At 36.7% G+C, this 14,814-nt stretch overlaps 1 protein-coding gene and 1 long non-coding RNA gene across 4 annotated transcripts; both read left to right on the forward strand.

The window, feature by feature from the left end:
- Positions 1–856: 856 nt before the first annotated feature.
- osbpl2a (oxysterol binding protein-like 2a) lies at positions 857–14,812 on the forward strand. Of its 3 annotated transcripts, XM_082145455.1 has the most exons (14): positions 857–999; positions 5,222–5,320; positions 5,394–5,505; positions 5,605–5,680; positions 5,830–5,964; positions 6,048–6,145; positions 6,226–6,408; positions 7,075–7,182; positions 7,362–7,451; positions 7,657–7,783; positions 8,701–8,820; positions 11,464–11,587; positions 11,702–11,792; positions 12,871–14,812. In XM_082145455.1, the coding sequence occupies exons 2-14, from the start codon at positions 5,284–5,286 to the stop codon at positions 12,971–12,973; spliced, it is 1,404 nt and encodes a 467-aa protein (XP_082001581.1). In that variant the 5' UTR covers positions 857–999; positions 5,222–5,283; the 3' UTR covers positions 12,974–14,812. The 3 variants fall into 3 exon arrangements, with proteins under 3 accessions (XP_082001581.1, XP_082001582.1, XP_082001580.1); XM_082145456.1 differs by lacking the exons at positions 11,702–11,792; positions 12,871–14,812 and adding an exon at positions 9,739–9,880; XM_082145454.1 differs by lacking the exons at positions 11,464–11,587; positions 11,702–11,792; positions 12,871–14,812 and adding an exon at positions 9,739–10,265.
- Positions 11,800–12,506, forward strand: LOC309480817. The gene is made up of 2 exons (XR_014199790.1): positions 11,800–12,139; positions 12,459–12,506. It is a non-coding gene; the product is annotated as an uncharacterized lncRNA (long non-coding RNA).
- Positions 14,813–14,814: the final 2 nt, after the last annotated feature.

Here is a 14,814-nt window from a genome sequence, read left to right on the forward strand (position 1 = left end):
TCAAATGAAACGGAAGATCCGGCCGCAGAAACACACGTCACAGCAGTCTGAAAACAGCAGCCTAGACCCGATTCTCCGATTTAGCCCCGGACAGACCCGATGTTAGGATAGCGCTGACGATCGCGTATATCCCGCCCCAACCACTAACCCCCTACCCTTCAGCTCTACCTTAACGAATGAAAATCCCCATGAAATCAAAATGAAGTTAGCCTTAGTCTATAGCCTACTGTTATCTATAAGCTAGTGTGCTCCAAAACAACGACAAAATTCACATTTAGAAGTTATAAGCATTCAAAACTTAGTCTCTCACTTCCGCCAATATGGATCAATGATTTTGATAACATCAATCTGCACTAGGCTACTTCTCATCTTTTCAAAGCTTCTCATTAGATTTTCTGTCCAATCAAATGCTCTCTAGAATCTAAGAGCTTTATTTAGTTATTTAGTTTTATCGACAACGCTTTGATTTTAGGGCGTAAATAAGAAAAAGCAGTAAGAATAGAAAATATTCTATGAATTAATACATAGATCGCAGATCACACTAATATTTTAAGACAAACAGGTAAGCTACATTAAAGCTTCGTAGTACAGCTTCATGTCATATTTTGAATTCTCCCTGGACAGCAGTCATATTCAATCAAGGAGCGCCGCTGCCAGCCTACGGTGATATTTATTGTTACCGGTATTATGATTATAAATAACCCACTCCCTGCCTTTTTAGTACCGACCCCTTTATGTAACATCATATAGCCCCGCCCCTTCGAAAGGTTATTATCGTGCGTTCGTAAAGGGGTCTTCTTTCACAATAGGCTACTTCTTCTGTCAATCAACCATTTCCCCGCCCCTCTGCGTTTAGACCCGTTACTCAACCCTCCAATCCAGATTGCTCTCCTGTCCTGGCGAAATGTATCCGCCCCACTGTCAGTCTCTTCCCAAACTGGGCGCTTGTTTTCTGTCCCACCGGAGAAAAGGAGCTATCCAGCTTTACGTTATTGAAAGGTAACGCGACACATGCACAGTATACATCTTGTTTAGAGAGATCGACGATACACGTCGTGTTATTTTGTGCTTTGTTTAAGGTTTTCACTTAATCAAATGGGTTCTTGAGTAACATGCGGGTTTGTTATTGGTCAAGGCGCATTGCTAGCGGCTAACGCGGGTCAAAACAGCTCAAGCCAAACACCCCGTGCCTTCCTAGAACCCCGTGCCTTCCTAGAACACTAGTAGATCTAGTTTGGAGATGCCGAGCGAGGCAGGTTATTCATAGCATCAGATATGTTTGTATATCTAACTAACAGTGTATAACCTGAATGTCAGCCTGCCCTCATGCAGGGATGGCTGGACGTTAAGCTAGACTATGATTTGGATGGGTGAATTGTGTGTTATGCTCACATGGCGCCTAGTTACCATGTTCATGTGATCATGTAGAAGGCAGTGCATTCTAAATGTCTTTTAAGTAATATCTGGATCATCTGTTTGCCCTGTAGTTTTGATGGGTTAAATCTGCTCCACTGTCTTCAGTGACACTCATTTGTTAGTTGACAGCAGTACAAATTTGGGGAAGTATTTTGACTCGATTATGAAGCGCTGAAAAAAGTAAAAATGTTTCCTTACTTATTACTGTAAAAATAAAAGTATCAAGGTTTCCTCAAAAATATTAAGCAGCACAGCATTGATGAAAAGGAATGTTGCTTGAGGTTGACCACCAAAATGATTTCTGAAAGATCATATGACACTTAAAATTGGAGTGATGGCTGCTGAATAAGTTACATTTTAAAATTCAGTAAAATAGAAATATAGTATTTTTAATTGTAATAATATTTCACACTATTACTTACTGTAGTTTATCAAATAAATGCAGCCTTGGTGAGCATAAGAGACTTCTTTTTTTTTAAATCATTAAAAATCTCCCTGACTCCTCCTCTTTTGAGTGGTAGTGTACACTCCCACGTGACTCCAGTCTTCTAGACAAAGCTGTTTTATTTTACTTCTGCTGGTGCTAATAATATGTTTATTTCATATAGTGCTTTCCGTCAGTTAAGACTGAAGCAGCAACAGTTAGTAAGCTAACTTTATGCGTCAAATGTCAATATAAAGTCCAAAACTATTGGTAATATTGGGATAAATGAGAGCCAGCTGAACAAACAATAACTTACAAAGTATATAGTAGTAGTTGCAAGTCAGAGACCATTGTATAGGTATTTATGCACAGCAAATTTGACAACTTAAAAATGAATGGCATTATTTAGGGGATCTATGACATGTGCCATTGCAGTTGGTGATATCTAGATGATCTTCTCCGAGTATAACTACCAGGAACTGCACAGCTTTTTCTGAGAACCAACTACTTATGCATCATTTCCCAGTCAGTTGTATGACTAGATTTCTCTGTTCACTGTTAGCAGCCCAAGGACATGCATCAAAATTTCACTTTAGCTGAAAGATTCTGAGGTATTTTATTTACTTGATTATTTTGAAATGCTTAAAATGAAGTATAAAAAGGTTGTGATCTGTCAATATGTTATCTAGGGAGTTTTCTTGCAGATATATGATGATCCAATAATACTGTTAACGTCTGTTTGGGTAAAGTGTGCAGTGTTGAAGGCTGTATAATGTGTAATGGAATTAGATGATATTTCTGTTGATATTTTAAACAATATTGAAATATTGTATTATACACAGATCTTTAACTTTGAAAGCTATCTTCAACGTTTTTATCGTGGTTTCTACAAATGGTCTGTTTTATGAACTGTAGCGACTAAAGTTTGGCTGCCTTTGCCTCTTCACGTTAAGAGTCCAAGGTTTTTCTTTTGTTCTGATCCAAAGCGTGTGATCAGTCACTGCCATCTCTAGTCTGCATTCATTTCTGTTGATATTCCTTGAATTTGTGTGGTTGCAAAACGACGGGGGCTACGTGCTGCTCAGCAAGCCAAGACTTCCTCTATTGGCAGTTTACCACATGGGTGTTTGAATATGTGATAGCTGTCAGCTTGATAAGTGTCTGCTTTGCCTGTCCGTGTTCAAAATAATTTGCATGGTGCCCACCTCCGTTATATGGCCAATAGTTTTTTAAACCACTTTGCATGTTGGTGGTCATCAGCCGTATAAGGGCTGTTGAAGAGTAGCTTGAATCCTTTGTTTTATAGAATTTTTATTTATTCATAAATATATTTCAAATCTAATTCATACAATTTGAATACACTTCCTTCATGATGAACCTTTTTTATTTATTTAAAAAATGTAAACTTTCCTGATATGATAATGAAGAAAAAAAAGCCTCATAAAAAAGAATGAAATTCTTGAAAAGGGCCTGTTTTTCAGCATAATTATTTCAAATTTTTCCTTGCAAAATCAAAGTTAGGCTATATGTTGCGACCAAAATCATGCAATAAAACCAGCATGCCGGGAATAAAAACACAAAATAGTGAATATTTTGTAAGGACTTTTACACAATCTCATTTTACATTGTTGCAAAAAATATCAATTTAAACTTAATGCTCTTTTGAAGTTTCTGTTCATCAAAGAGTCCTGAAAAAAAGTATCATGCTTTCCACATTTTTTATTTACTGTTTTCAATATTGATCATAATAAATGTTTCTTGAGCACCAATTCAGAATATTGTTGATTTCTGAAGGATCATGTGACACAAATTCAGCTTTACCATCATATATAAAATAAAATATTTTAAGTTAATAATATTTCACAATATTACTCTTTACTGTATTTTTATCAAATAAATGCAGCACTGGAGACTAATTTCTAAACCCAATGTTTTTCCCTTAAATATGTTTTATGTACTGAAAATGGCATAAAAGTTTTTTCAAAACCATATGAAATCAACATGAATATGTGTGACTCATGAATATGACTTGATATTTGTGCTACCAGGACATTTGCGTAATAAATTCTGAATGGGATTTTTACATTAAAGGGGCCATGAAGTGCATTTTTTAAAATTTATAATGTTCGCTGAGGTCCACTTTTTACACATTTTACAAGCAAAAACATCATAATTTAGAAGAATTAGGCTATTTTCAATCCTGTTTTTGACCCTCTCTTTGAAAGGCATGCTGCATTCAAGATATGGAAGTAAATACTGCTATGATTAGGGAACAGCTTTTCATATTAAAATGATTTTCAACGCCCCACCATTACACGTGTGGAACTGTTTTGAAAACATCCAATGTTGAAAAATGTCAACCGGGTAAAATACTTTGAGTTACCAGAGGTATAGTTGACAAAGGATAACTTATGGTGTTTCGTGTAGACAAATTATGAATGAATGTACCATTGTTTGTTCTTATATTCATTCTTATACGTTCTTATATTCATCATTCATAATTTTCAGTAAATATAAAGTAAAATCATTACATATCAAATGACAGACAAAGCAATAGTGACACATTGTGAAAACGGAAAACATTGTTACACTTGTGTGTTGCGACAGTATAGTCATCTCTGCATCATCTTTTATTTTCAGTCTCTCTGAAAAGCCTGCGTCGAACTGTGTCTTCTATGAAAATGACATGCATTGTCTTATTGATGCAATCCGGAACTTCGTTAAAAATAAAGTTCATCCACACTTTAGGATCACAAGAAGCAGGCAATGCAAAGATTGCAAAAAGTCTTGTAGTCAGAGGCATCTAATCACAGTAAGTACTGTTTTGCGTCTCTCTCTCACCTCCCACTACATGTGCAAATTGGTGGGCGGGGCTAAAGAGCAATGATGTAGAAGTAGGCATTGATCTTCTTTTGCTGATGCGATCTTTTGTCAGACTTTTAGCAGTTTGGTTTCAATAAAAGCTGTTTTTGGGCTGAGGAAGTTTTGAGTTCTGAAACGTAAAGGATATTTTCTCTCTCTCTCTCTCTCTCTCTCTCTCTCTCTCTCTCTCTCTCTCTCTCTCTCTCTCTCTCTCTCTCTCTCTCTCTCTCTCTCTCTCTCTCTCTCTCTGCCATTGGCCATTAAAGGATTAGCTTGGTCGGCTTAGCTTTGCCAAGCACAGCTGTTTAAAGACTGCAGTGCGGTGATTGGATTTGTGTGTGTTCGATAAGGGAATAGATGGAGAGTGGGCCCACATGAGTGACCAGTTTGTTCCAGGTTCACGGCATAGTCTACAGTACATTAATAATTCATTGTTATTAGTTGGACTGATGATGTCTGATGTCCAGCTGTGGGTATATCCATTTAATATTCAAACCCACTGTTCTGTTTGATCTACAGAACACATTCAAGGCTGTGAAACGATGCCTTCTGATTGACATCAACAGCAACAACTGTCCATCATGAACAGCGAGGAAGAGTTCTATGATGCTGAGACAGGTATGGAATTAAGTTAAGTAAGGTACATCACATTTTCTCGTCACCTATGGCTGAATCTCTCCTTCCGTCTCAGGTTTGGAATCAGACGACTCGTGTGAAGTCAGCTTTAAAGATGCCTGCGTCTATTCGAACAAGCAGAGTGTGAATGGCAAAGTGCTGTCTGAGAATGGAGTGTTCGAGAGGCGGTAAGGTGTCAGAATAATATCCAGCGGCAGGAAACAGAATGTGAAGATCTATATCTATTGGATTGAGTAATGTATTAATATGTGTGTCCGTGTGCTCAGAACTACTCTTCCAGCGCCCATGTTCTCCAGAAATGACTTCAGTGTATGGGGCTTCCTGAAGAAATGCATTGGAATGGTGAGCGTAAGCTACTTTGACCAAGCTGTGGGTCAAAAGTGCTCAGTTTAAACAAAACATGAAATATGAACTTGTAAAAGAAACATATTATTTAGATTGTATTGTCGTTGTCCAAGCCAGTTCTATCTGGGAATACTTTATCTTCGCAGGAGCTGTCCAAGATAACAATGCCTATTGTTTTCAACGAACCACTGAGCTTCTTGCAGAGGATTACAGAGTACATGGAACATACATACCTCATCCATAAAGCTTGTAAACATTCTGACTCTATTGAGCGAATGCAGGTTAGTACCTCCTCTATTATTTACTCTCACATGTGTGCTTGCATGGAAGACTCAATCAAACCCTTTTGCATCTCATTTGTCAGCTTGTTGCAGCGTTCGCCGTTTCTGCGGTTGCTTCACAGTGGGACAGAACTGGAAAACCTTTTAATCCTTTATTAGGAGAGACTTTTGAGCTTACAAGGTAAATCTACAGCGCAAACGCTATACATCTTACTTGCACATACATTAGCTTGCACTAATGATTTGCATATCTGTGCTCAGGGAGGATGAGGGTTACCGCATGATCTCAGAACAGGTGAGCCACCATCCACCAATCAGCGCCTTCTACGCAGAGTCACTCAATCAGGACTTCTCGTTTCACGGCTCCATCTATCCTAAACTGAAATTCTGGGGGAAGAGTGTGGAGGCGGAGCCTAAAGGCACCATGACACTTGAGCTGTCCAAGTGAGTTTTATTCATGTGACATCACCAAGTACAGTATGATCACTTTTTTATTGGAGCTGGAGAGTCTCAAGCACAGGAGAGAGATACTCAAGCACAGTCACACCCTTGAGCAAGGCACGTAACATTTCCCTGCCCTCAGTGAACTGTGAGTTGCTTTCGAAGTAGCTGTATATACTAGATAAGTAACATGCTGGAATGTCCATTTATTATTCAGCATGTTTTGTATGTGTATAAAAGAGATTTTGTGTCTAAGTGTCTTACCTAAAGGACAACACTTGAACAACACTTCTACAGCATTTGTTAATTTCTACATTAATACATTTTTAAAATCAAAAGTCATCTGTTAACATTAGTGAATGCATTGTGAGGTATTATGAACAAACAGAAACTATTATATATTTACTAACTAACATTAACAAAGGTTGTAAATGCTGTAAAAATAGGTTACACTTTATTTTAAGGTGAAGTAGTTACATTGTACTTACTCAAATAAGTATGTACTTACAGAGGTTAGAGTTTGGTTTAGGGTTAGTTACTTGTAATTATGCATAATTTACTGTTATTACTATAGTAAGTAACATGTAACTGTCACCATATAATAAAGTTATCTAAAAATATATTGCTCATAGTTAGTTTGTTAACTAATGTTATAATTTTTTTCCTCAGGCACAGAGAAGCTTACACATGGACAAACCCTATGTGCTGTGTGCATAATGTTATTCTGGGGAAACTGTGGATTGAGCAGTATGGGACAGTGGAGATTGTCAACCACAGGTATATCATCTCTTTCCTTTCTGACCCTAAATATCCGGCCTGCATTTTCACTCTATACCATTTTCCAGCGTTTATATAATGTTGTCGTCTAGGCCACATGTATCATTGTGGATCAGTGTTCACTCAGTGTGGTTGGTGCCTTGTTCTTGATTGGGAAACCTCCTCTCTGTTCATTTCAGCACTGGGGACAAGTGTGTGCTGAATTTTAAGCCGTGCGGCATGTTTGGCAAAGAGCTGCATAGGGTTGAGGGATATATCCAGGACAAGAGGTGAGCAGTCGTTTGTATCAAATGTCAGCGTGTATATCTGGCTCCTTGCCTGTAGTGTTCACACTGCACATCCACTCTGTGTCTGTAGCATTAAAGGCATCAGCAATGTCTTTTACAGCTGGATTGTAAATGTAGTTTTATTTTTTTTACTTTTTATGGATTTGATGCTTGTATATATGACTCATTGTGTTTGGGTGTATTTCAGTAAAAAGAAGCATCGTGTTCTCTACGGGAAGTGGACCGAGTGCGTATTTAGCATTGAGCCAAAAGTCTTCGAAGCCAACAGGAAAGCAGAGAAGAAAAATGGAGGAGATTCCAAGAAACACAAGCAGGTAAACGGCGTTAGTCATTTATCTCTTACTGCAGAGCCATACTTTTCTGTTATGTTTTCATATGGAAGTCCAAAAGGGCTCTGACGTATCCTCAATAGAGGTTGCAACACTATGCCAACTGAAAAAGTTTCTTTGCTGAAGAGAGATCAGCCAGAGCGAGTTCTTTCCAATGTGTAACTCTGTTGGAGTTTTGGTTTTCATGTCATTATTCAAACATTGAAAAAAAAATTTCTGTGATACTTAATCAGTAATTTTATTTTATTTCAATAGAATACATATTAAATATACACTACTGTACATGATTTACTTGCACATGGTCTGTATGATTTATCAATGTTTTTAATAGCATTACAACTCAAAACATCTGTTTTTTAACAATTTATTTCTGTGATGGCAAGGCTGAATTTTCAGCATTATTACTCCAGTCTTCATTCTCATGATACTTCAGAAATCATTTTAATATAATTTGGTGCTCAAGAAACATTTCTTATTATTAATCTTAAAAACTTAAAAATCTTTGTGTGTGATAGTTTAAATTCATGGCTGAATAAAACTATTAATTTATTTAAATCTCACTGACCCCAACATTTGAATGGTAGTGTTAATTGAAAAATAAAATGCAATTAAATTAAATGTTTTTTTATTTTTATTATTTGATATAAGTAAACAGTGTTATATATATAAATAACCTCTTTTCCTCCTTTGTATTAACATGCAATTTCAGTGAGAGGTGAAGGTAAAGACAGTGGGTTTTAGCAGTGATGCTACAGTAGCTGAGCCACCTTAGAGGAGTTAGTTGTTCAGTTAGTTATCCTAGTCCGTGTGGTTTCCTGATCTTGCTCTATCTGTAGTTTTTAATGAACATGGTGCATTTGGGGGTAGTCCTATTAATGGTAGTACTCTCTGCATGTGATTAGGAACAGGGTACAGGGGGTGATGATGCAGATGAAATGCCAGATGTCCAGGAGACAGTCACTATGATCCCAGGCAGTGCTCTTCTGTGGAGAGTAGCCCCTCGACCGCCAAACTCGACACAGGTAACCACAACCTTGGAATTTCACATGGTATTAAAGAGGCCTTATTATGTCAGTTTTTGAGGTCTATAAGAATAGGTTTTTATGATTTGAATGTTCAAAAACATTATTTTTTGCATATGTTATATTGTTGCAGCAGCTCTCTCCTTGTCTGTCAGTAACACTCTGTTTAGTTCCTGTCTCTATGAAGCCCCTCCTTTCGAAAAGCCCAGTATGCTGACTGATCAGCTTGACAAGTGTGTTGTGATTGGTCAACCACTTTGAGCGTGTTTTCAAAATGTCACGGCCCTTACCATAACCATGAGTTTCAACACTACTAATACTAACGTAACACACCCAGGCCTTGCCCCCTTTTTTGGAAGGTAGGAATGATTTAAATGAAGAATATTGTGATGTGTACGTTACCGGAAGAAAACTCAAGACTACAATGGAGGCGTTTCAAGGAGTTCAGAAACAGTGCTTACTGATATAGAGAATAACTCTCTGTGGAATAGACTTTGTGCTTTGTAACTCTGCAGACCTTTTTCATGCTCAAACAGCAACATTACACACTAAAGACATTTGAAAATGTAAAAAGCATAATTGATTGATTGCATGTGACCACATTGCATCTGCAGTATAAATGCTAAAGCATGTCGCAGTAGCGTAGCCAATGGGGCCTGGGGGGGGGGCCTTCATTTACATTTCTGGGCCTCCCCCCCAGATTCCTGATTGCTTAAAATAAAAAAATAAGGAATTGTTGATTTGTTACTCTAATTGATAGATTGACCAATGCTGTGTAGTAAAATGCAACGGCTGTATTCAAAGTTTGATTAACGTGTTGTGCGTAGCCTACGCTGTCATTTTCTTTGAACCGTGAGAGTTCATTAACATGCGGTGACAATGGCGGATGCACAGAGTTCAATATTACACTTTTTCAAGAAATCACGGAAAGATGAGCGAGAAGGAGAAAAAGTGCAATCTACATCTGAGCTTACTTCACCTTTCCACGAGGAGACAGCGAGTGAAGAGACACCTGCGACTTCCCATTTCCAGGATACGCATATTTCATCACTGGACTATAGTAGGCTTCCACGACACAAATCGGCACAGTGCCAAATTAATTTGTCACATTATAACAGCGGAAACAACTTGAAGTACGTAATTTATGGTCATACAGATAAGAGTAAGACATTATTTGAAACTGTAAAGGGTATCTTTATTTGTGTACTCACAATAAAAAGAAAACATTGTGCTTTTGTAAAATAAAGAAAACAAACAGGATGCCGCTTCCTGCCGTCTCGGGTTTCTTGCCATTAAGTTGTGGAGCACGTCACAAAAATGTGACGTGCTCACATTTTTGTGAGTATTGACATTTTTGATATTTTTGTTAATACATTGTTAACACATTTTGTTAACACATTGACATTTTTGTCTATATATATATATATATACATTTATTTATATATATATATATATATATATATATATATATATATTCATTTATTTATTTATATATTTATGTGGCTAGTGGTTTTCCAAAGTTATATATATATATATATATATATATATATATATATATATATATAAATAAATGAATATATATATATATATATATATATATATTCATTTATTTATATATATATATATATTTATGTGGCTAGTGGTTTTCCAAAGTTACTAGCCACACATTTTCACTGCTGTCACTTTAATGTAATGTAATGTAATGTACTTTATTTATATAGCACCTTCCATCGACCGATAGGTGAACCAAGGTGCTTTACAACAGATTAAACAACAATGTAAAACAACACACCGAAAAACAAGTACAGTAATAGATAAGAGAATAAAAAATTAAAGTAAAAAATGAAAATAAATATAAAAGTATAAAAGTGCCACCATACTACTGGGTACTAAAAGCCATTTTAAAAAGATGCGTTAAGACTTTATGACTTGACGCACGCATTATACTGTTACATATGCGTTTTCTTTCTCAACTGTTTACATTCACTTTAAACATAACTGACTGTGTTTACGTTAATACTCGCCAAGACTGGCATTTTGACGTTATTTTGTGTGTATTTTACTTTTTAAGCGCAATAAGCAGCGAAAAAGAACTCAATTCAGTACTGAAAGGCGGCTTTATGTGTGCACACTTTGTGTGTGAGCACAAAATATGCGTTAATGAATAGAATTATGCGCAATCCCATGCCGAAATTCAAGCCCTGTAACAACAACAATATTCATCAGGGGCAAATGGAAACGAGTGAGTGAGGGGAGGCGGGTTTGTGTGTCAACTCGCTGTCGGAGAGATGAGAGAGTGAGAAAGCGCAACTGGTATAGTGTGTCTATTCTGCGGAAAAAGAATATTAAGCTTTTCAAATATTTCAGTATTTCAGTAAAAATCTATATTTTTGACAACATTACATTGCACATATATATATTGTGGCCCCCTCATTTTAACATGTGACCCCCCCAAAAATCTAATTCTGGCTACGCCACTGGCATGTCAACCAAAATGAAATGACACTGGACACTTTCCCGAGACGGATGCTAATACCAGTTGGAAATCCTTCTTGTTTTCGCTCTTAAAAATGCAGACACTTTATCTAGCTAGTTTTGCAATACAGTACTTATTCTCTCTTTGTTCTCTTTCCTGGATTTTAGATGTATAATTTTACTAACTTTGCAATGACGCTTAACGAGCTGGAGCCAGGCATGATTGGAGTCTTAGCACCAACAGACTGTCGCCTGCGGCCAGACATCAGAGCTATGGAGAATGGGGATATAGGTATGGCCAATCTCTCTTTTGGCCCGTTCTGTTACCATCTGTCTTGTAAGCTACCTCTTGGATGTTGCTCTAATTATTTTACCACTAAATTTAGAAGCTACTCTTAAATTCCAGATACTGCAAGTCAAGAGAAAGAGAGATTGGAAGAGAAACAGAGAGCTGCCAGAAGAGAGCGTGCTAAAGATGAGGAAGAATGGTCTACAAGGTGAGTATTTGGATTAAAGCGTAACTCTCGCCAAAATGCAACCTTGGGTGTTTTTGTTAATCTACCCGAGGCAAACTTTCGTTTAAAAGCATAATTAGAATGGAAACGCCACTTTTAAGTTTGACCGTATTTTCGTTTTCGGTCGAAATAGTCGATCTCCGAACTGACTCTGAATTTTAGTATTGTTTCTTATATGAGGATCCTTTTTCAAATACAAAGTCAATATTGATTTTCACTAATGACAAAACAACAAATTATCCATGAATTTATATGGAACTAAGCTTTAGGAGCTTTCCATCTTTACTCTCCTCCGTTACGTTGCATTTGGAGATCAACTATTTTTTACTGTAAAAATGCCGGCGGACGGAAACAACAACAGCTACAGTGAGTTGTTCAAAACCTTTCTTTTTAGTAAACTCTGTGTACACAAACAATGCTCTCAATGCTCGAGTTCATGTGTAGAGCCCCTGGTGATACTTCGAGCAAAGTTTTATGTTGTGTTGAGCCTTCTTAGTGTTTTAAAAATAGCGATTTTGATGCTATCATAGTCGTGCCCCTAGCACTCCCATTCAAAAGGCAATTTGACCGAAGACGAAAATATGGTCAAACTTAAAAGTGGCGTTTCCATTCTAATTATGCTTTTAAACGAAAGTTTGCCTCGGGTAGATTTACAAAAAGACCCTAGGTTGCATTTTGGCGAGAGTTGCGCTTTAAGAGCACAACAGTGACTGCCCACTATTTCAGCGGTTTGTTTTCTTGGATTGTTTTGCACATTTACTCATTCTGTCTGTAGGCATTAAAAAAATCCTGCAATGAAGTGTTCAATCAAGCAAGACAGTTCTGAGACTGCAACATTACAACCTTCAAAAACAAAATTCAAAATGAACTATACAGTAAATTATTGCTATATTTAAATAATAAACTGACTATTACAATAGTTTTGAAATCACATTGACTTAAGGCTTCTACGAAAGCACATATCATCATTTAAATATTTTTGATAGGTCTTGAAAGGATTAAATATTTGTGCAAAAAAAAAGTTTTATTTTCATAACCTTTTTGGCCTCCCATCTTTCAGATGGTTCCAGCAAGGCAATAATCCATACACTGGGGCAGCAGACTGGATCTTCAAGGGTGGTTACTTTGACAGGAAGTACTCTGACCTTCCAAACATCTACTGATTCGGTTGGGAAAACTTGAGAGAGGCTTGAGATTCATCCTTTGCTCTCCTTCACTCAGTCCATATCATCTCCTCTCCTTAAGCTCTTTTCAATTTTCTCTTTTTCCTTCGTCGGAACGTGAGATTCAAGTGAACAGTTTTCGGACAAAGCTTCTTCACATGTTCTGCTCTTCACTAGAATCTGGAAATTCAGCGTGAATTTATTTATTTATTTTGAGAGGTAGGGAATGCCTTAAATTATTCACTTTTTTGATGTATGTTAGATTTTGAGTTAAACATTCTGTGCAAACCTAAATATGTTTAAAAATTGCTAGTTTATGTATGCTAACCTACCTTTCCATGCGTCTCGCTAGTTACACTCAGGTATTCATTTTATGGGTACAAGCGGTTAGTGATGGCATCAATCCAGTGCCATCTGTGAAGATAGCCAATGTTCGTGTGATTATTGAATTGTGACGTTTCTCAGAACCTATTAGGGGAGATTCATTTTGTGTTTTTTGCTCAAACTAATGCTATTTTATTTCTAGTACATGCTTTTTTTCCTTATCTCAGAAAAATGTACTGTTTTGGTATGCATGATGTGCAGGAACTTCATAGTTAAAGATTCTGCCTGATTTTGAGTACCGGAGAAGGAAAAGGACTTTATTTTTCAGAATCAAACACAGAATCCCATCTATGTTTAGAAATCACGGTTGTATAAGGCACTCAGGCCATTTTCTCACCATCTCCATGGTACAGGGGAGTTTACTAAAACTAATATTCTCATTCCTCATATTTTAGATCTGTTTTGTTTTTGTTCAACAGACAAAAATGAAAGCTGCTTATGAAAAATGTTTACTTGGTAAAAAAAAAACTAAAAAAGTTTTTTAATTGTTAAAAAAAGCTCTTATAAATAACAAAAAATCCTATTACATACTGTCATTGATATTTTGAGTATGTTTTTGGTTGCCAAAGCCACTTTTCTCTCGTAGAAACTAAAGCCATATAACCCATCAGGACTGCAATGTTGAGTGATCCATCCTGGTGAATAAAATGGAGATGGGTGCTAAACTCAACTTTTTATTTTATTTCACGTCATGGCTCACGAATGTCAAGGTGCTTCACCTTAGCCCACATATATACTCACATGTACCAAAAATGAACAGAATGTCCTTCACTGCTCACATGCTTTTTGCCATACAGCAAGTTTCATTCTGCAAGGACTAATTTTTTCCATGACCTTAGAGATCGAGAAAGACACCACTGTCTTTTATTTCTAAACTTTAAACAATACTGTGATTTTATCTCGCTATGCAAACATTGATGGGAATGTCTGTCTGTCTATGAATTGTACAATTTTATGTGTCAATAATAAGCTTCACTGTTTATGTAAAATCTTCAGTTGGTGTAATGCATGCTAGTACTTTTGCTGATGGTTTTACACACTCATGTTGGCTGTTTTGCACAGCCTAAAGTTGGGCTGATGTGTTGTTTGATGGAGACACAGGTGTATGTAACTGCAGTGATTAATAACACTCTTATCTAAATATTTGAAATGTTTAGAATCTACACTTAATGGGAGTTCATCATCTATTGTGTAGCACAAGAATATTTATCTTTAACATGTTCCATGTAGTGCGTACAATTCCAAAAGCCAAGCTTCGGGCCATGGCTTAAAGGAAATTGAATTCCCTGTGTATTTTATACAATATATTGTGGCATGTCTAAACATAAATGATTTCATCTCACTATCAATGCTTACTAGCAGTTAGAAATATCAGTATTTGATCCCACCAGCTGCTAACTTAATGGCTTTAAATGTCCTTTGAATCTTGAGACATTAAAAACATCTCATCCCTAATT

This window comes from Leuciscus leuciscus (assembly GCF_965113295.1).
Source record: "Leuciscus leuciscus genome assembly, chromosome: 18".
NCBI lineage: Eukaryota > Metazoa > Chordata > Actinopteri > Cypriniformes > Leuciscidae > Leuciscus > Leuciscus leuciscus.